Below are 22,889 nucleotides of genomic sequence, written 5' to 3' on the forward strand. Positions count from 1 at the left end.
TTTAGGCAGGTTATTAAAGTTATATAAATACACCAGTTAAGATTTTAGCCTGCATGGAGGTACTTGCGTATTTGCTTTTGGGGATTCCCTTTTTGTTGCGTGAAAGGGGTTTTCCCGGTCCGTTCGGTCTCCTCGTGCCTGATGTCTGGATCACGGGGTCAGTCACGTGGTGTGCTGGCGGAATGAGAGTCTTTGTTTGAAGCTGGCTTTGCAGAAGAAACGTGGCTCGAAATCTTGTCGCAAAACTTAACTTAGAACCGACACTCACAACGGAAAAGAAATGAAACTAAGAAAAGAAAGGAAATTGAGAGTAGATGATGATGGCTTGAATGAAGCTATTTAACCCATGTTCTTCAGATCTTGATTTGGGTTATTTCGTTTGCGCGTTTACATGGTTCCTATAGAGAGAGAGAGAGCTTCGAGAGCAGCGAGAGAGAGAGCGAGAGAGAGCAGCGAGAGAGAGAGCTTTGTTTTTGGGTCTAAGGTTTTAAACTAAAATTTTGTCCAACCTCCAGGATGAGTTCTGGCCAATTAGACACTGGCTGAATTTAGGAGGTGACATTCTTTTCAGTTCTGATCGTAAATCATGCTTATCTGTGCTCTCCTTACTAACAGAGAGAACAGGGGCCACAGTTTAGACATGATTTCTAATTAAAAGAAGATCAAAACATATTACACCGATATCATTCAAGCCATCTTGCTAGTTGTGTTCGTAAGATAGCATTGATATGAAACAGTACACACTTTCATTCATTCACTCCTTCTAATAGTTAATATAATAACTATTACCTGAATTAAATGGGATCAAAACATATTATCTTATTAAAATATACATATAAGTGGTGGAAACAACCCAGGATTAGGTAGTTGCATGATTGTTTGATCATGAGTCCATTGAAAATTGTTCTTGAATGATTTTATGTATAGTTATTGATAAGAATCAGTTCTCTGGTGAAGAGACAGAACTCTGTTTGTTCAGAGGTCTTAATGAGGAGGTGTTCAGGAATGTAGTCGGGGGTTTCAGTAACATCTGCTGGTGTCGATTCTTCTTCTAAAGGGTCTTTTGCAGACTCTCTGGCACCGGGATGGGTGACTTATGGCTCTGGTCTGTGCGGACACTGTCTTTATCTTAACCAGTCCGTATTAGGCCACAAAGCTAGCCATTGACCAGTTATGTGATAGTGCCGGGGGCTCCTTCAATTAGTCAGACCGGTGATGATCATGAGACGTTCTGAACAAATCTTCCCCCCTCAGTCATCGAGAAGTAGAGAATTTGAATTAATATTCAAAAAGAAGATTAGTTGGTGGTTGCTTTCTACCCATTGTCGTTACATATCCCCCCTCCGTTCGACGATGTGTTGAGTAGAAGACATCGGTGAACGCTGGAGAAATGGGTAGAGGAAGCAAACACACACGGCAAACAACAAGACAACACCTCCATGACTGGTCACTTTACTGGTGCAGGACATTAGATTACCTAGGCATAAACAGGTTCACTCTCTCAATGTAGTTAATCACGTTGAATAAAGTTTAGTTCAATCTTAGGACCGTTATCCTAGTTCGTTTTGGGACGGTGATTAATCAATTTTGTGATTAAATTTGATTTGTTTGTTTTATTCTCTTCTAAATTGTTCTAGGTTTGGCCCAATTTACCTTTCAATTTGTGATACGAATGATGCAGGGAGTTCTCTGGCTCACATTCGTTTTAAGGTGACTTACAAATATTAGGCGTGGTGTGTCAATCCTATTATTGCGACCTTGACCCTTATAGGGTGGACAGGCATTTTACCTCATAAAAGAAGAAGGAAAGGAAGGAAGAGGTAAAACAAAACAAAGCAGTTGAGTGTTCCTGGTATGACTTATAACTACTGTTGCGCAGCTAAGGTGTCAGGTATCACGATGTAATGAGAGGTGTTCTCAGGTGTACTTGTTGGATGGGTAGTTACCATGTTTCCTATGGTAAGTGTAGCTACGTTGTTAAGCTAGTTTCTGAAGTTAGTTTTTACCTGTGGGAGAAAACATGTTTGTTGCGTGTTTTGCACGGTAGAGGTGGTTAACTTCTATATGTTAGTGAGTATGTTAGGGGTGTTGTGTAGTGTATGCATGTATGCATGCATGTATGTATGTATGTATGTATGGTCAGATCTGTTTCAGTCTGTTTTGCCCCCCCCTTTGCTTGATGGCTTAGCTTTGATGAGCTTGTTGCCTCTTTGCCTTGGAGAAAGGATCTTCTGTGATCTGCTGGGGGTCAAACCAGTAAGGCAGGAAGTTCTCTGGCAGACATGGGGAGGTAGTTTGGCATGGCTGCGTGAAGCTGTAGTGCGAAACTTGGTCTCCGTTGTTGCATTCCTCCGATGATGCCTTCTGGTTGTGACAACCTTTCTGATCTTCTGTGCTTACTGTTGTTGCTGTAGCACACACATGGTTCTTGAGTTGGAGCTCGTTTGGTGGTTTCTTTATGAGTGATGGGTAACCAGGATGGTGTTTTCTGGTACCTCTGGGTGTTTGTCAGTGGTTGACTGTGAGAGACCACTTTGTTCTGTGTTGTTGTAGAACAAGTGGTTGTCATCTTCATTATGAAGGTGTATCAGATGAGTCGTGGGTCTTCCGTTCCATCGCTAGTCATAGCAAATTTGACTCATCTTGTTGGTCATCCGTGTTCAGCCTGCTTTCTAGGAACACTTCCCGTTGCCTCATTAGTGGTTCCATGTCTTTTCCATGCGGTTGGTGTGGTAGCTGTCATCGGCATGGGAGTCACGTTCTCTGTGCTTCTTACGAAGAACTGTGGTGTTGTCATGCCACTGGTTGTCTTCCAGTGCAAGGCTTGTGTCTTGGCTGAAGGAGTTTGAAATTGTGGATGTTTTCAAACCTTTCTTTGAGGACATCTTCTGTTTGATGTGGGCCTTGTGTGTCAGGTCACGCAGCTGTTGAATTGTCATTGTGTCTGCGCAGGCCTCGAGACCAAGATAATAACTCAATCCGGGGTGCAGATTTCTCAGGAAGAGGTTTTTGAAATTCACATCCTCTTCATGTTCAGGTGAGTTATGTGCACCAAAGAAGGCTTGTCGAAAACGGTGGTAGTAGGCTTGAGGAGTCTCTTGCCGACCTTGCTTAGTTTCCAAAGCGATTAACACACCATGTTCCGACTCTGGGCCTGTGAATTCTTTAATCAGTGTCTCACATAGCAGCTGGTAGTTTGACTTGACATGAGCAGGTTGTCGGTCTAGGAAGCTTCGTACCTTTGGAGTGGATGTCGATCTGAGGATGTAAAACCTGTCTCTGTCAGTCACATGTGGTCTCACCTCTAGGTGGAAGTTGATATCTCGGATGTGGGCCTGGATGTCTGGGCCCTCCGTGGAGTTCAGGTTGAACTGAGTGATACTCTTAACCAGCTGGTTGAGATCTTTACAGGTCATCCCCTGTGCAGCTTTGGAGTCTGCCTGAATGAGCTCTCTTTGTTTGTTGGCAGTGAACAGTTCTGTGGTGAAGGCTGGTGACCTTTCGGGTTGTGGCCATTCACTTCTTTCACTGTATGCCAGTTCTTGGATGGAGGACTCTGTTCTGCTCAGCAGTGGTGATGCTGAGGGAGGTCTCTCCCTTCTTGGCTCTGGTTTCTGTTTGAAAATGTGCTGGAGTTCATCTCTGACCGCGTAGAGCTCGTCGTTGACGTCATCTCGCTGTTGGGTCAGATGGTCGATTTCAGCACTGCACCTTTCCAGGTGGTCTTTCAGAGCAATGATCTTAGAGTTCTTGACTTTAATGTCAGCTTTAGCTTTCTCTAGCTGGTGTTCAGCAGACTGGAGTTGGTTTACCAGGTGCTTCTGGACAGTCTTTAATTCTTGTTTGTCACGTTCAGTGACTGCAAGGGCTTCTTGGAGCTTGTAAACTTGCTTCTTTGTTTCTTGCTTCACTTTGTCGGGCACTTCGAGTTCGACTTTAGCTTTCACTTTGAGCTGGTCAGTGCAGAGTTGAGTGTGCATCAGCTCTCTCAGGAACTCAGTGGTCTGAAGCTTGAAGTCGTCCTGGACTTTCACTTCCAGCTTGTCTATGCGGCTCTGGGCACGTGTCAGCTCCTCCTGAAGGTGGGTGATGTGCTTGTCGCTTAGTGTCAGCTGGGCTGTGAAGGCATTGCTTAGGGAACAGATAATCTTGGTTAGTTCCGTGTGGTTGTGGTTCTGATTCTGGCTTGAATCATGTGTCAGGAATCTTCTCAGCGTTATGATTATTATTAAAAATAATAACAGTTCAAATGTCTTTGGTGTGAGGCAGTCTGCAATGCCTCCGAGCCAGGCGTCCACGTCAGTGGGGTTTGTTGTCCACGACATGTTGGCACGCTGGGGTGAAGAGACTGACACAGATCTGTGTGGGGTGTAAGCCTATATGTGGTTGAACAGCTAAGTGTCGTTTCAGTGACTGTACAACAATAGTGAAGTGTTGTAATGTCTAAGTGTTGGTCTCAGTGTAGACAGGTAGGTTAGTGATGTGGAAACTTTGTCACTCAACTAAGTGAGGGAAAGAGAGAAAAAGGTTAAAACAAATCTCAATTGAAAGGATTTTTTTTTTTTTGAAAAGCTGGTTTAAACTCGTGATGTGTCACTCAACTGAGTAAGGGGAAAAAAGAGAGAGAGGTTAAAACCAATTTCAATAAAACAAGAAAGAAAATTCTTAAGTAGGAGAAATATTATTTTTCTCGTAAATGCTTCCTATCGGTGAGAATCTGTTTCCAGAAAGGTAAACAATATTATTGCTTATGTTTACAAGGAAAAATAATACAATAATAATGCTGATACCTTTTTCCGAGTTTTACAGGATTGACACCACACACCGTCAGTTGGACCGCTTACAGCTGGGATGCTATGAAGGCGACGGTTGCTCAACACTGGTCTCTGTTAATTGATCTTGGATAAGATGTTAAATTGTAAATTGCGTTTACAAAGACAGAGAGAGTATGGAGAACAAGAGAGGGTTTGATTACAAATCAAATACCTAATAATTGTTTTCTTTGGAAAAATTATCTTTCTCTTTCTTTAGACTCGATTGATGGTTCTTCCAGGTTTGTTTCCTACAAATGTGAAGGATGGGAAATCAGGACAGAACAGGAAGGATGTAAGAAGGAAAGGAGGGAAGGAGATTGGATCCACAAATGGCTCTGGAGCCTTTGTCGAACTACAAGTATAGAATTGATAGTTGCCAACCAACTAAACATTCAAAAATAAAGCTTTGTAAAGAGAGGGTTATCTCTGATTTATTTGAAACTTGTAGTGAGATACCAATGTCTCCTATTGAGGCTCAGGTGTGTCGCTCCACAGCGACAAAAAGAGGTAAATGGGTAAAATAGAATGGTTAAGTTTATAACCACAACTTGAGAAGGAGGTTACAACGCAATAACAATAAATGAGCAAGTAGGAGTCTAACAATATTTGAAATAGGGAAATGTGGGTTGAATAAGTTTACTTAACTTTCAAAGTTCAAAACGTATTCACCTTAAGTGATTAAATCTAAAAGAGTAATTTAGAAATTATGAAAATTATGAAATTAGATTTATTAAAAATAAATCTAGAAATCATTAGAAATTACCTGTTTAGAAAAATAGATTTTCAATTTTAATTTCCTTTTTTAAATCAAATTAGAATTTGACAATTAATAATCATAAACCAGTATTTTCTTTTTCAAGTAAAATGCAGGTAAACGAAATTAATAATTGCAAACGAAATTTCCTTTTCACGGAAAATATGGGTAATTAAAATATTAGACAGGTAAAATAAGAAAGAAGAAAAGACCAACAGGTGTAAAAATCAAGGTGTTTAAATGGTTAAATCACTTTAACGTTGTTCAAACAGACACTGTATTTAACCACTGATGTTAATACAAATGACAAACGTAAATAATGCTTAAGGCTTTAGCATATAGGCCTCACTGTGAACAACTGCCTAGGTTAGGTTAGCTTAGCCAAGGGTTAGCAGCTAGCTTAGCCACCAAAGGGTTTGTTTACACTGTGGTCAGGGCTTTGCTGTGGCTCTGATCATGCGAGGGTCAGAGTTCCCCCGGAAGCGTTGATTAAGACTTCCGTGTCACGATTGTAACTATGGCGACAAAACAACGCTAGTGGGCAAACATGTGAATTACAGTTTGTAAACAGTAATGCATGTTACCTGAAATGTCGGCACATTTCAACAATGTTCAAAGAATATACACGTCGATCATATTACGTGAAATGTCGGCGCATTTCAAAAATACAAATAAAGGACACCACTCGTAGCTGTTTTTACGACGTGGGGCTTCACTCAGTTGTTTAAGAGTGAGATTAACTTTAAAGGGCAGCTTTGCGCTGTAATAGATGGAACAATAGCGATCTCGGCGGATCGTCTCTGTGCAATTTTATCTGAGCACACGAAAACAACAGGGTTCCTAACTGTTGGTTAAGTTTCAACGTCAAGCTTTACTTGAACACAACTTTAAATAATTCCTATTCAACTACACTCGGACATACGCAGTGTTTACACGAGAATTAATTGAACTGACACAGATAAGCTTATAGTTTATCACGGGGATTGCCGTGGGACACGCACGGACAACCTGAGAAATAAAGACTAATCTGTGAGGAGAATATTCGTCCTTGCAGTGGAACACGCACTGAGTGACAATCAGATAAGGAACGTTAGACGAGGAACACGCTCATCCGTCCTTTACATGGTTATTTTAATTACTGCAGTTTTAATTTCGTTAAGCTCTCTGGCTGATACGAACACACATAAGTTACAGCTTTGAAAAACGCTGGAACACGCAGACGTCAGTAAGCTATAATCAAAGTATTTCAGAGATTGAGGGACACGCTCAATCCTTACCTTATCATTGTGTGAGATCTTATATCTTGGGTTATTTTACTGCAGTTTAAAATAAAATAAAAATAGGCAGGCAGCCTAGACTAGAGTAACAGCTCTCTCTGTGTATTCACATTCATTCAAACAGGGCGCGCGGCGCTCGCTGCATGCGTCATACACACAGACTCGGAGGTTCGGATCTCTCCCTTCGCATACTATGAAAATATAATTACTTCGTATATGCTTACAATTTAGGTTAAACTTCCCGCATTCTTCTCCACCAATTAAATGTAGCGTTTATACGCCCACGTATAAATATTATTAATTATTATTCATAACGGAATATGACCAATAATTAATATTTTAATTATTTTTAATTATCTTCAGAATTTACTGTAGCAGAATCAATAGTATGATCATTTTATCAGTTCATCCAATGAACAGAAAGCATAAACAAGTATTAACTCTAGGAAATATAATATCTTCCTGGTCAAGAAAGAATTAATCCCCAGCTAACAATAAATTACGAAGTAAATTAAGGGTAACAGCATAGGTAACTTAAATCGAAGTTCAAGACAATAAATCTGATAAGCACACACGAGTAATCTCTTTTAAATACAAACAATACTTTATTGATTATATAGACTACTAACACATAAAGCTAATATCTAACACAAACACACGCACACACACACCTACACATTCATATGCGTTGCAGAAAGGGATAGAGTGAGGAAAGAGTGGGTTTAAGAGTGAAAGGATGAAATCTCACGATTTCATATACACTAGACATGACCTGAACAAACCATCAATCATTAATTTAACCCTTCTATCGTTTTAGGCAGGTTATTAAAGTTATATAAATACACCAGTTAAGATTTTAGCCTGCATGGAGGTACTTGCGTATTTGCTTTTGGGGATTCCCTTTTTGTTGCGTGAAAGGGGTTTTCCCGGTCCGTTCGGTCTCCTCGTGCCTGATGTCTGGATCACGGGGTCAGTCACGTGGTGTGCTGGCGGAATGAGAGTCTTTGTTTGAAGCTGGCTTTGCAGAAGAAACGTGGCTCGAAATCTTGTCGCAAAACTTAACTTAGAACCGACACTCACAACGGAAAAGAAATGAAACTAAGAAAAGAAAGGAAATTGAGAGTAGATGATGATGGCTTGAATGAAGCTATTTAACCCATGTTCTTCAGATCTTGATTTGGGTTATTTCGTTTGCGCGTTTACATGGTTCCTATAGAGAGAGAGAGAGCTTCGAGAGCAGCGAGAGAGAGAGCGAGAGAGAGCAGCGAGAGAGAGAGCTTTGTTTTTGGGTCTAAGGTTTTAAACTAAAATTTTGTCCAACCTCCAGGATGAGTTCTGGCCAATTAGACACTGGCTGAATTTAGGAGGTGACATTCTTTTCAGTTCTGATCGTAAATCATGCTTATCTGTGCTCTCCTTACTAACAGAGAGAACAGGGGCCACAGTTTAGACATGATTTCTAATTAAAAGAAGATCAAAACATATTACACCGATATCATTCAAGCCATCTTGCTAGTTGTGTTCGTAAGATAGCATTGATATGAAACAGTACACACTTTCATTCATTCACTCCTTCTAATAGTTAATATAATAACTATTACCTGAATTAAATGGGATCAAAACATATTATCTTATTAAAATATACATATAAGTGGTGGAAACAACCCAGGATTAGGTAGTTGCATGATTGTTTGATCATGAGTCCATTGAAAATTGTTCTTGAATGATTTTATGTATAGTTATTGATAAGAATCAGTTCTCTGGTGAAGAGACAGAACTCTGTTTGTTCAGAGGTCTTAATGAGGAGGTGTTCAGGAATGTAGTCGGGGGTTTCAGTAACATCTGCTGGTGTCGATTCTTCTTCTAAAGGGTCTTTTGCAGACTCTCTGGCACCGGGATGGGTGACTTATGGCTCTGGTCTGTGCGGACACTGTCTTTATCTTAACCAGTCCGTATTAGGCCACAAAGCTAGCCATTGACCAGTTATGTGATAGTGCCGGGGGCTCCTTCAATTAGTCAGACCGGTGATGATCATGAGACGTTCTGAACAAATCTTCCCCCCTCAGTCATCGAGAAGTAGAGAATTTGAATTAATATTCAAAAAGAAGATTAGTTGGTGGTTGCTTTCTACCCATTGTCGTTACATAATCTTTCTCTCAAAGTCGTTCAACACTGTTTATGCATCAGTAAATCGCGTTGCAGTGATAAGATCTTCATTCACGCGATCAACAGGCTGTCATCTGCTCAATGGTCATCACTGCAACCTTTTATGTGATGGGAATAGATCTAAATACTTAAAAAACTTCTCATGATTCGTTAATCCCGATAGCTGTAATAGTAAAAACGTATAAAAGCTGTAATAGTAAAAGGTTTCCAGATAGCTCGAATGCCAGATTTCATATGCAAGCATGTCAGCCAATCACAGCAGTGGCCGTTTACATTGAAGTCTCACAGCAGACACGCCCCTTCAAACAGAGCGTTCAAATCAGGGGATGAAATCAGGCTAGGAAATATGCCTTTTATTTCTAAATTATAACAACTTTTGATCTAAAAAACATACTAACATTATAAGGGCACCCCAGGAAACATTCTAAAATAATAAAATAATCCATTCTAGGGCACCTTTAATACAAACATACAGTGCAGCCAGTGTAATCTGATTCACAAGGAAATGTCTCTCTTAAGCCATTTCTCTTGAATGAAAAAAAAATATACAGATTGAATCAGTCCGACAAATCATTCACTGTACGAACTAAGTAACAGTTACTTATGGTGATGTATTTTTTAATACTTCCCTGATATTCAAATTTTTTTTTACTTCCCTGTTTCATGTAACAAATATTTACACATATTCCACAAGACAAATCAAAAACTGAATTTACACAAATGGTCTTTTTTTAAAAGTTTTACATCCCTTTGGTTTTAATATGGTGTTTAGTTTCCTTAATGATCGGTGACTATGGCTGTGTTTACACTGCAGGTCTTTAAGGGGTCATGAACTGCATTGTTTTATAGTTTTATAATGTTTTCTGTACACTTACAATGTTAGTATGATTATTACATCAAAAATTGCCATAATTTAGAAATAAAGGCATTTTTCCTACCCTGATTTTAGCCCTCTGAAATTTAAGGGACGTGTCTGCTGTGAGACTGTAGTGTAAATGCCCACTGCTGTGATTGGCTAACATATTTGTATATGAAATAGTTAAGTATTAAATTTTTAACTCTTGAAAACTTGGCACGTTTTTACTATTACAGCTCTCAAGGTTAACTAATCGTGAAGAGTTGATTATAGCATTATATTTAGATCTATAGCATTTATATTTAGAGCGTGACATTAAAAGGTTGCAGTGGTGAGCGTTGTAGCCAATCACAGACATGTTGAGCGCATGAATGCAGCGATCTCATCATTCCAACTCGATTTCTGAACACTAATTAATACGATAATTTACAATTAATCAAAAAGTAATCGAAACCGAAATGCTGAACCTCTAACCGACGTAATTTTCCCATGTCGTTTTTTTTTTTTTTTTACCTGTTAATACTTTCCCCTTAAAAACATACTACATATATGTGTAGTCACATGATTCCACCCTGTCCAGTCAGCGGCATGGAAGCAACATGGAGGAGAACTCAAACTCAGAGTCAACTGAGAATCCGGAGCAGCTTGTACAAAAGAAAAACACAGTGTCCGTTGTTTGGACACATTTTGGCTTCAGTAAAGAACACACACACATGCACGCACGCACGCATCACTCAAAGAAGAAAATTCTGTAATCAATTACTCACCCTTATGTCATTCCAAACCTATTGACTTTCATTCATCTGCGAAACACAAAGATATTTTTTAATGTAATCTGAGAGATATCTGTCCCTCCATTGAAAGTCTGTTCACCCAAAACTCCGATGCTTCAAAACTTTCATAGAGATCGCAAGATAAATCCATATGTATGGAGCAATTTAATCCAAGTCTTCTGAAGAGACACAAACGCTTTATATGAACGTTTTGGGTGAATGGGTGTTCTGATTTTCTCATGATTTTCATGCTAAAAGTGTGGATAACAATACAGAAGCACAGATTTCCTGACTGTTTTGTAAACTCTCGAATTAGCTTCACAGCGTGTTTGCGTCATGTTGAGAGACAGCATAAATTCGACACTCATGAATACACATGAGACATTTGGCGGAACATTTTTGCACTCATTCACTTATGGATTCACAGAGATGGTTATTTATCTGAAAATCTTTGTGTTCATCTGAAGAAAGAAAGTCATATATCTGGAATTTCATGAGGTTTAGTAAATGAGAGAATTTAAATTTTTTGGTGAACTAAGAAAGATTGGCTAATTGCCAATCACAGGATTAAATCACCACAACCAAAGAGACTAAATCTCTTTAAATTTCATAGAGAGCTCACAACATCCGGTGTACATCACAACATCATACATACATACATAGATACATACATAGATACATACAGTACATACATACATACATACATACATATATATATATATATATATATACACTCACCTAAAGGATTATTAGGAACACCATACTAATACTGTGTTTGACCCCCTTTCGCCTTCAGAACTGCCTTAATTCTACGTGGCATTGATTCAACAAGGTGCTGAAAGCATTCTTTAGAAATGTTGGCCCATATTGATAGGATAGCATCTTGCAGTTGATGGAGATTTGTGGGATGCACATCCAGGGCACGAAGCTCCCGTTCCACCACATCCCAAAGATGCTCTATTGGGTTGAGATCTGGTGACTGTGGGGGCCATTTTAGTACAGTGAACTCATTGTCATGTTCAAGAAACCAATTTGAAATGATTCGAGCTTTGTGACAAGGTGCATTATCCTGCTGGAAGTAGCCATCAGAGGATGGGTACATGGTGGTCATAAAGGGATGGACATGGTCAGAAACAATGCTCAGGTAGGCCGTGGCATTTAAACGATGCCCAATTGGCACTAAGGGGCCTAAAGTGTGCCAAGAAAACATCCCCCACACCATTACACCACCACCACCAGCTTGCACAGTGGTAACAAGGCATGATGGATCCATGTTCTCATTCTGTTTACGCCAAATTCTGACTCTACCATCTGAATGTCTCAACAGAAATCGAGACTCATCAGACCAGGCAACATTTTTCCAGTCTTCAACTGTCCAATTTTGGTGAGCTCGTGCAAATTCTAGCCTCTTTTTCCTATTTGTAGTGGAGATGAGTGGTACCCGGTGGGGTCTTCTGCTGTTGTAGCCCATCCGCCTCAAGGTTGTGCGTGTTGTGGCTTCACAAATGCTTTGCTGCATACCTCGGTTGTAACGAGTGGTTATTTCAGTCAAAGTTGCTCTTCTATCAGCTTGAATCAGTCTGCCCATTCTCCTCTGACTTCTAGCATCAACAAGGCATTTTCGCCCACAGGACTGCCGCATACTGGATGTTTTTCCCTTTTCACACCATTCTTTGTAAACCCTAGAAATGGTTGTGCGTGAAAATCCCAGTAACTGAGCAGATTGTGAAATACTCAGACCGGCCCGTCTGGCACCAACAACCATGCCACGCTCAAAATTGCTTATCACCTTTCTTTCCCATTCTGACATTCAGTTTGGAGTTCAGGAGATTGTCTTGACCAGGACCACACCCCTAAATGCATTGAAGCAACTGCCATGTGATTGGTTGATTAGATAATTGCATTAATGAGAAATTGAACAGGTGTTCCTAATAATCCTTTAGGTGAGTGTGTGTGTGTGTATATAAATATATATATATATATATATATATATATATATATATATATATATATATATATATATATATATATACACATATACGTACATATATATACATATACGTACATATATGAAGAGTTCAGATGCAAAAACCTCTAAATGCCATCTGAAATTTCCTCCTAGAATGATCATTTTTATGAAGCTTGTATATTTAAGTTCAGTAATTTCACTTAAATGGCAATGAAAATTACCTATTAATTGCCATTTAAGTGAAATTATTGAAATTAAATATACGAGCTTGATAAAAATGATCATTCTAGAAGAAAATTTCAGATGGCATTTAGAGGTTTTTGCATCTGAACTCTTCATATATACATATACGTACATATCCAATGCACTGATGCACATAGATACACTCACAACTGTTTAAGACATAACCGACATAATTTACGTGAATACTCTCCAAAACTGACATTTAGACATAATATTTGTGTGTATTTGTCCATTCAGACACGAAAGAGAGCTCAATTCTGTACTCGCGCGCTGTATAGGCTAGGTGTCTATGTGAATGGCTGCAATCTTCGGGTCGGGTGTGTGCGCACAGAAAACCGTACCGAATATAGCTCTTTTTTTGCGTCGTCACTCTTATTCAGATCTTCATGTCTGTGCGTTTACATGTTTTAACGTTTTATGAGACATGCACCGCATGCCAACTCGTGTGCCGCTGGGTAGATCACGTTACAGTACAATTGTGCGCATCTACCACAAATGCAGGACATCAGACTGGATCGCTTCCCAAATCGTCACTATCTAAAATTTTCGTCTAGTTTTTATTCGTTGACGAAAATGTCAATAGATTTTCGTCATAGTTTTTGTCATTCAAAACTAGTTTTTATTTAGTTATCGTCTCGTTTTCGTCTGTGAAAAAATGTCGTTGACGAAAATAATGACACAAATTATTCGTCAACGAAATTAACACTGCTCAGTAGTAGACTTCTGTTTGCAATAGCCCTACTGAGCTGGTATAGTCATGCTGGGCAACAATGGTAAAATGACCTGCTCTGATCACATGCTCTGGTAATAATAGCTTTGTAGGACTATATTTTATTTGGATAATAAAAAAATAAATAAAAAAATTCTGTTTAATTGATTATAATATAAAGAATAATATATTGATATATTGATGTTTAATATTATTTTAATATAGGGCTATTTTCTGTTCCTTTTTTTCCTGTGTTGTTTAATTTAATTAGGTGATTCTAAGTTTAAATATTGATGATTACAAGCATGGGGGAAATGCAATTAATTGCAATTAATTACAGCAAATTGTGCAATTAATGAGCTTTTTTTTTTTGATTCCTAGCCCTAATATGTATGTATGTGTGTGTATATATATATATATATATAATGTATGTATATATGTATATATAATGTATATGTATATGTGTATGTGTATGTGTATATGTATATGTGTATATGTGTATATATATATATATATATATATACGTATATACGTATATGTGTATATGTATGTATATATATATGTATGTGTTTATACACTTGTGTGTGTGTGTGTGTGTGTGTATACACACACACACACACACACACACACACACACACACACATACATACATACATACATACATACATACATACATATACACACACACACATATACATATACATACATGTATATATATACACACACATACATATACATACATATACATACATACATACACACATATATATATATATATATATATATATATATGTGTATGTATGTGTATATGTGAGGTTCAAATCATTGCCAGTAAAATTAACTATTAACTTATGAAAATCTGTTACATCCAAAACCATATAAATACAAAAGATGTATTGAAAGATGTATAGAATAAATGTACCATATTAGTAACCGTTAATATTTTAATAATAATATTGAGTAAACAGTGCTGTGAGGGGTTTCCAATCCTGCTCCTGGAGGGCCAATGACCAACAGAGTTCAACTCCAACAAACACACTTGCCTGGAAGTTTCTAGAAATCCAGAAGATCTTGATCTAAGACCAACCCTGGTCTATGGTAACCAACAATAGAAATTCACTGTATCACTGTGCAAGCGACAAAGTTTCTGCCTGTGTGGATGAAGCTTAATTGACCTATAAAGGACACTGGATTGGTGCATCCCAACTTTAAATGCTTTGCTATTCTTAATAGTAAAAACATAATGCTGTGATCATCATCTTTTACAGAAACGCTCCAAGCAGAGGAAGATGCAGCAGAAAGCTTTACGCAAGCGCCAGCTGAAGGAGCAGAGACAGGCTCGCAAAGAGAGATTGAGCGGCCTCTTCCTGAACGAGGAGGTCCTTTCACTTAAAGTCACAGAGGAGGAAGATCATTGTGATGATGTTGATGTATTGATGTGACGAGAGTGAATTATTCAGTGTTCCTTCTAAGCCTCTTCCAATGCAGCATTAATTACTCTGTTCTAGACATCTCTCGGCAACCAGGGGCCTGATGTATAAACGTTGCGTGCACACAAAAAAAGGCATTGAAATATGTGTACGTAATTTTCCACGCACATAACAGGATTTATAAAAAAATAAACTTAGCGTAAATATGTGCGTACGCATTCTTTTACTGGAGTGAGCGAAGTAATGAAGTAAACAGAATGATTATAAACTGTTTTCATTTTGATGCGTTTCATACACCTTTCAATTAAATTTTCCACTCATTAATGGAGTTAAGCACTCAAATTACATAGTCATTATCCAGAAATTAAACAAAAATTATGAATTTAGAAATATTTGTAGTGGATGTGCTGCTTTGAACTTTTTTCCTGTGGCATGCTACATTTTCATGTTTTAGTGACAGCGAAGAGTGCTAGGCACATGATAATTTCTCTTTAATCTAAATTCCATTACTCTTGTTCTGAGAAAATATTTCTAGCAAGAACAATAATCAATGATGCACACTTTTGTTCACTGGTAGAGCGGTCCATTGGCCGGTTTGAATGGGTCTGATGACAACACTGTACAACCACTGCTGCATGTAGGTGTTCTGTCAATGTCATGAGCAGTTAGACGGTATCCTAATGATAACAACAACTGTAATCTTCCCAACATTGTGAAAAATACAATTGTATTTTAAGGAAACTAAGATTTGCACGTTTTACTTTAAAAATGTTTTGTCGTAGAGTCAGACAGTTGTATTTACACTGCAAAAAATAAGGCCAGTCTGTTTCCATTAAAAATATATAAACATTCTAAAACATATGTTTACCTTTATAGGGACAATTGCATTGATTTTATTTGTTTAAAACAATTAAAAATACTGTTTGGCCAGTGAAAAAGAAAGAATAGCTCTTCACTGAAAACCTCTGAAAAATAGGCCTTATTTTATACAATTTAGCTTTTGCAGATATTTTGATATATTTATTCTAAAACAAGACAAGGATACTGTAATTTGACTGCACATTTATAGTTTGTATCTCATATTTTCCCAATGTCTTGTACCGTTAAACATGGTATCACGTGGATGGGGATATGCATATGGTAATGATATGCAGATGACGTTATGCATTGTGAAACTAGCTCCATATAGTTATTTCGAGGTGGAAGTGCATGTACGTACAATCTTCCGCTGACTGGGTTTTATAAAGGGAATTTTGCGCACACACTTTTAGGATGAAATCTACGCAAGGTTTTATACATGAGGCCCCAGATCTTTAGTTGTAATAATAAAGTCTCTCTGCAGTTATCCTAACAGTAAATGCTGTCTGACCAACAGTACATGTACCAGCGCAGTACAATTTTAGTCAGCACATACTGTAAATGATAGGGATTTTTTTTAAATGGTAGTGATGAACGTTAAACCTTAGAGTCTGATAAATATGGAGGGCATTGAAAAATATATTTTTTTTGTTTACTTAAAAAAAAAGAAAAAAAAAAGTGTTTTGACTCTTGCCCAGAAGATAAAACATCCAGACAACTTACGAATTAAAGTTCTTAAATAGTGTTTAAAAACATTAAAAGGACAATGACGAATATTTGAAAATATATTTCATCATGTTATATAATGACATCATTCGTATGTAGCCTACATAATTTTTTGGGTAATTATTGCTTGTAGAAGTACATACAATATGAACTCAGGCATAGAGGGAACACTGACAAATGAAGTCATTGCCTTCATTTTGTATCTACTTTAAATTTATTTGAAAGGTCATACAAATATCAATATGTTTTGAGACTTTTTGACATTTAAATTTCATATTACAAATTAATAGAACACGATACCTGAAAAAAATATTACTTTGCTCTCTTTTAGCAAAATTGGAGAAAAGTAATATTTCCTAATTTTTATTGTGATTATATTTATGTAATCTGGGTTGTATATTGTAAATGAGGGGACTACTTTTTAGTTACAAAAAAAAAAAGTTACATCTTGGAATTTGTTAAGGTTATGCAACCTTAAGGTTAGCATTAGTTTAGTAACAAACCAAAAAAATTTTTAAACCTTGCAAATGTGTTATTTAAGCATTCTTTATCCATTTAAACATCCTTTTATTGCAAATGTGCAGAAAACAACATTGTGCAAAAATTAAGATTTTACTGTAAAAAAACAAAGGATTAATCTAAAAAAGTATTGTTTTTCTTTTGTCTCTCTAAACATAAATGCGCAAATATTCAAACAATGGGATGATTCACAAAATTCTGTTTAGTTGCAATGTGTCTAAATAACATACATTTTTTAGAGAAGACCATTTTGTTATTCTTTACACTATTTGTAAGACTAGTACATAGATATTTTGATCCGGATATATAAATGTGTAAGATGAAGTTAGTATGACTTAACTGCTTTGCTGAAATGTCTGAATATTCTTAATTTCATCAAATAAAATCAAAGTATGACATGATTGAGGTGTGAAATAGATTGCACATCATACTAGCTTTTGTGTCAATTATATATTTTCTTGACATGAAATACTTTCAGCATTTAAATCTATCTTTACAGTAAGTGTATTGTCTTGGCAGTCATGTAAGTATTGTAATTGTGCAGTCAAACATTTAGCATTTTTATAAATGAGAATTAAAGGTGCATTAAGCAACTTTTCATGTTAAAAATACCCGTTTTCTAACCCATACATGCTTAAACAATTGCCTGATGGGCTGAATGAGCCCTTCTCTGATCACTGAGATTGTCTCTATAATCCTGTAAAGTAAAATAAATAAGAGGGATTCGGGCCGGAATTTTAGAATGGGCGTGACGTCATGCGCGTTCACGGCACGCTCACCTGGCTGTCTGGCAGGTTTGTGTATTCGCCGCCATTCTCCGTAGAAGATGGATTCTAAGAGACCGGCTTGTAGTTCATTTCAAACACCAACGCAAACTCCACGTAAGATAAAAAAAAAAAAAACTTTTGTCCGTGAGCATGATGCCAACCCTCCCGATTTTTCCGGGAGACTCCCGAATTTCAAAGCCCCTCCCGAAAATCTCCCGGACCGACCTTTCTCCCGAATTCCTCCCGATTTCCACCTGGACAACAATATTGCTACACCATCCGTTAAAATGAAGTTAATTCGGCCAGCGCTCATACCTGTATTTACATCCTGTTTTCGGTTGAAGTCCAAAGTAGTCGATTGTCGAGTTCACGCGCGTGATCTAAACATATGCGCGTGAACTCGACAATCGACTACTTTGGACTTCAACCGAAAACAGGATGTAAACACAGGTATGAGCGCTGGCCGAATTAACTTTATTCATATCTTTCACATCTACTGCAGTCAGATTCACCCGTGTTAACTCTAAAGGAATCACTCACATGACCTGTGCACTTGTAATGTAAACTTGCACTTGTAAAAGCAGGTTTAAAATCTGTCCCATTGAAGTCAACAGGGTGCAAATTTTAAAGAGGATAACACTATTTTCTCCTTTCGCTGGTGAGTGACGCGTGAATGGGGCGCAGTTGCAGGGTAGCTTTCTTGTACGTAAAGAAAAACTAACCCCAACCGTCCGCTTCCAGTCTCCCCTGTGAACGGCGCAGTTTGCGCGGCTCGAACAGAGGGAGAGAGAAAGCTAGCCCCGTGACCGTCCGCTCCTGACATCTCCTGTGAACGGCGCGGTTTGCGCGGCTCGAACAGAGGGAGAGCAGGTATCATCCTCCAAGCAGGCAAGGCAAGCGGGCGCACCGGCGAGCTTTGCGGGCGGGGGGCGGAGGCGCAGTCTCGGAGAAGGATGCCAGGTGAGTCCGCAGAGTCACCATAGGCAGTAACTAGCTCGCAGTGAGGGCAGTCGCCGTCAGCGAGCGCGAGAGCTGCGCGTCCTCAGGAAAGGGGCGTCTTGAAAAAGACGCCCGGCTCTTTTAGTGCAATGAGAGTGTGTGTCGCGGCGGCGAACACACACATACACAAAACACAGTAGCAGAGAAAAGGATATGTACGCCGGAAATCGTGAGCAGGAACGGCGACTGAAGGCGGCGAGTTGTCGACTGGCAGCTTCAGATGCAGAACAAATCCCGCTGAGTGCTTGAATCAGACGGCGCGGCTTCCTCTCAGGATCCAGCGATGCGTAGGCTCGCTGAAGAGATAAAAAACTGACCAAACCAGCCTCTCTGGGCCGTATTTATAGCCCTAGCCCGACCCGCTCTCGGCGGGACATGACGTGAGGGGCCTCTATCGATAGGCTGGTGCAGTTGCCGCAGAGCAGCCAATGGGCGCGCGAGCTGTCTCGCCCATGTCTGCATGCTGCTGCAATGCGTTTTACATTATTGCAAAATCAAGGATAATTTTTGGCTTCAATATCTCGAGGAAAAGAGGTTTTCCCCTAGCGTAAGATACTTAGGCAAGTACGAGAGAACCTCTCGTAAGAGAACACATTTCAGCGCTAGATCGTCTCTTATTTAACAAACGAACTAAATGAATGCTCTGCTGGTTAACTGGAGATGTTTTGTTATTGGATCATTCGTGCCGCGAGATGTTTTCTAGGGGGCGGTGAAAAAAGTCAGGCACCGAAAGTTGCGTTCTTATTCGGTCTCGATACTACTGTTTAAGTCGGAACCGGTTCTCTATTGGAACCGGGTTTCGGTACCCAACCCTAGTTAAAAGTACACTCAAAAGAGTTGTGTAACTGAAAAATCAAAGTCTGTGAGAGATTAATTCAGCCTCAGTGTGATGTCTTCGTCTTGCGTCCGACCTGACTACTCACAGGCAATGTTGTCTCTGGTGTGATGGATCCAGCCTTGACAACACTGTCCACACCTTGATCTTTGTAACGAGTTAGCTCAAAGAAATATTAATAATCAATCATAACTTGTTATAATTGATTATGGATATTTGGATGGATGGATGGATAGTAAAATTAATATTACAATCAACCAACAATCAAGATTTTCGTCCCGTGAACACTCAGCGTTAATTGTTTATTAATTCTAAGAAATATTCATTTCCGGGAAGGGAAATGTCTTTCTTACTGTACAGTACTACTAAGAGCCTGTAGTTAAAATCTAAATCGTAAAGTAAACTTTGTTGCAAGCAGAGTATCAGAACCAAATACGAATTGTGCACAAGTTTTATTAACTAAATCACAAACTAAACTAAACAAAACACATACATGCATGGGTAAAATGGTGAGTGACAGAATGGAACTGGAAGCAGGAAACATTTTGATGGTTCCATGAGTCTCAATCGATTTCTTCGCCGTTGAATGAAGAGAAGTTGGTGAACTTGAGTGGTTTGTTTGACTCTGTTCTGGTTGAAGGTTTTCTCTCTCTCCATGAGCACATGCAGATTGTGACCTGCCGGTCCTGGGCCGGAGAGGCCACGCAGGCAACCAAGGAGTGAGTACATCGGAAGAGTTGATGGTTGCCCATTCAGTGATGGTAAAGTTGCAGTTTTCTTCTGAGTTGGATTGAAGAAAATACAGTCTGACTCTGTTGGGAGAGTTAAGGCATAGCAGGCTGTGGTCACCGTCTGCCAGGGCCCATGGGCCCCAGTGGGGGTCCCCACAGACATCAACCCGAAGAAGCAGCAGTAGAGGCCAGAAGAAGAGAGAGTGGGTCACTGTGAATTTGTCTCTAATAAAGCCTCAGAAAGGCCCCACCTCTCCGGGTTTGCTTGACCAATGAGAATGGTGGAATTTTCAAGCGCGAAAATTCCTATGTGGTTGATTTATGAACCTTTGTTTTAAGCGGGCTCATTTGCATGTGCAGCTGGATTGGTTTCTGATAAAGAAACTAAGAAAGATTCTTGTAATACTAATATGTTGCGCAGCTATCGGCATATCATGTACACAACCGTTTCAATCTTCAAAGTACCAATTTATAGAGACCAAACATGGTATAGGTGAGGTTACATTGACCGTTGGTTCTATCATAAAATACACAGTATCAAAAAAAATTATAGAATTAAAATACACTACACAAGACAGTAAATCATTCACACAATTTTCTGGGATGCATGTTCATTTATAGATCAGTTTGTCTATAAATGAATGCAGCAAAGTCTGTTTGAGGTCTGTTTCTGTCTTCCCTATGGTCTCTGCCTTGACCACATGACCACATTTTTAACAGCAATAAAACCAACTTATCTGATCGTAGTCATGGTAACCAAGACCCTTCTTGCCCTTGTTGGGGGAATGGGACCATAGATCCCAGAGTGAGTTTTAAAGATTATTTGTTACATTATAACAAGTAATTGTGTCTGATTTGTCTCAGTCGTTACATCTTTCTCATCCTCTTCCTCCTCATCCACCACCTCTTATACATACTCTTCCTCTCCTTTTCAGGTTGTTTCCATCTATCGTTCATATCAACATTCAGTGCACCTGTGTCACCTGAGCACTCCATTAGAAACAAGTTTGAACAATTTTGAGTCGCTGTGTGTAAACAATGACAACTGTGTTGTAGTTGTGTTTAACTTTTACCTGCATGAAATTTGCTAATGGTGTCTAACTGCCTGAACTTGTTTAAGGTTTTGCAGAAAGAGTGATTTATTCAACAAATTGGTTTAGGCTATTGAGAATTTGGTTCAGAGAATGAGGTTTAGTGTCTTAGAAATTCAGAAATACGTTAAATGCTGAATAACATTATTGCAATAAAGGTTATGCCAATAATTGGAAGTAACAATAGATAATTTTTTTTTTTATAATAATCATTAACATAAGGTGATGCTCTTAACCCTCTGGGGTCCTTCGTTTAACAGTCACACTTGGGACTTTCGGGTCCAAATGGACCCGGAGGGCGGGATTCATATATATAAAAAAAAAATCAAATTTTTTTTTTTAAACTTTTTTTTGATAATATTTTTTCTTTTCTTTTTTGGTGTTTTGAGATAATTTTATGATTTATAATTAATATTTATGCAATAATTATGACCCATTTTTTCCCATTGAATATAATAGAATTTTTTTATATATATATTATTTTTTAATTTTTTTTATTAAAGCTGTATTTCATTTTAGAGTCAAGCCTAGGCCTCATGAAAGCAATTTTTGAAATGAGATGGGTGCCACCAGGTGGACACACTGAGCATTTTTATCACGCAATAGCACATTTTTACCACTAGATGGATTTACAGCTCTCTGTAGAAAGGCTTGCGAATTCTAGTGATTTTTGCACATATTTGCCCATTTTTTTTGAGGTTGTTGATTTTAAAATATAATAACAGATTCTCAAAGACTATTTTTGTCTTTTTTTTTTTGTTTGTTTGGTTGGTTCAAATGGTAATTTGAAGTTCCAATTTTACTTTATAATACAGTCAAACCTGAACACTGCATTAGAAAGAGAACAAATGGAAAGCATTTTATTACCCAATGTTTAATTTTAACTTAATTCTAACTTAATAAAAATGCAATTCTTTTTGAAAATGCAAATATTTTTATTAATCTTTCACAATAAACATTTTGAATTCAATGAAAAGTATTCAATGAACAGTAACTGAAAATTCAATGAACAAATTCAATGAAGAGTATAACTGGTAACATCAAATAATGATCAAAAAACTAAAATAACAGTAAAAGTATAATTATTATCAAACAATGGAAAATAGAAAAATGTAAAAAGTGTTTTAAATATCATAACTATATATTTAAATTATTTGCATACTATTTACATAGGCTATTCTATTATTTCACACATTTCCTAAAATTAGCTTTCATTTGTGTTTGTTCTAGTGTGTATAAGTGTGTGTGTGTGTGTCTGTTTTGCACTCTTGATGTTTTAGAGATTCACCCCTTCACTGTTGAGTCATTTTTTTCTGCATCCTGGCTGATTTGTAGATTGTATGCACAAAAAAATCTCTGTGTTTTCATATTT

At 38.2% G+C, this 22,889-nt stretch overlaps 1 protein-coding gene across 1 annotated transcript in view; it reads left to right on the forward strand.

Moving 5' to 3' along the window:
* fam199x (family with sequence similarity 199, X-linked) overlaps positions 1 to 17,495 on the forward strand; it is a 64,492-nt gene extending 46,997 nt beyond the window's left edge. The window contains exon 7 of the mRNA XM_082178397.1: positions 14,830 to 17,495. Coding sequence (XP_082034523.1) covers positions 14,830 to 15,003 — 174 coding nt within the window. The 3' untranslated portion in view covers positions 15,004 to 17,495. The remainder of the gene's footprint in view (positions 1 to 14,829) is intronic.
* Positions 17,496 to 22,889: the final 5,394 nt, after the last annotated feature.

Source organism: Leuciscus leuciscus, assembly GCF_965113295.1.
Source record: "Leuciscus leuciscus genome assembly, chromosome: 8".
Taxonomy (NCBI): Eukaryota; Metazoa; Chordata; class Actinopteri; order Cypriniformes; family Leuciscidae; genus Leuciscus; species Leuciscus leuciscus.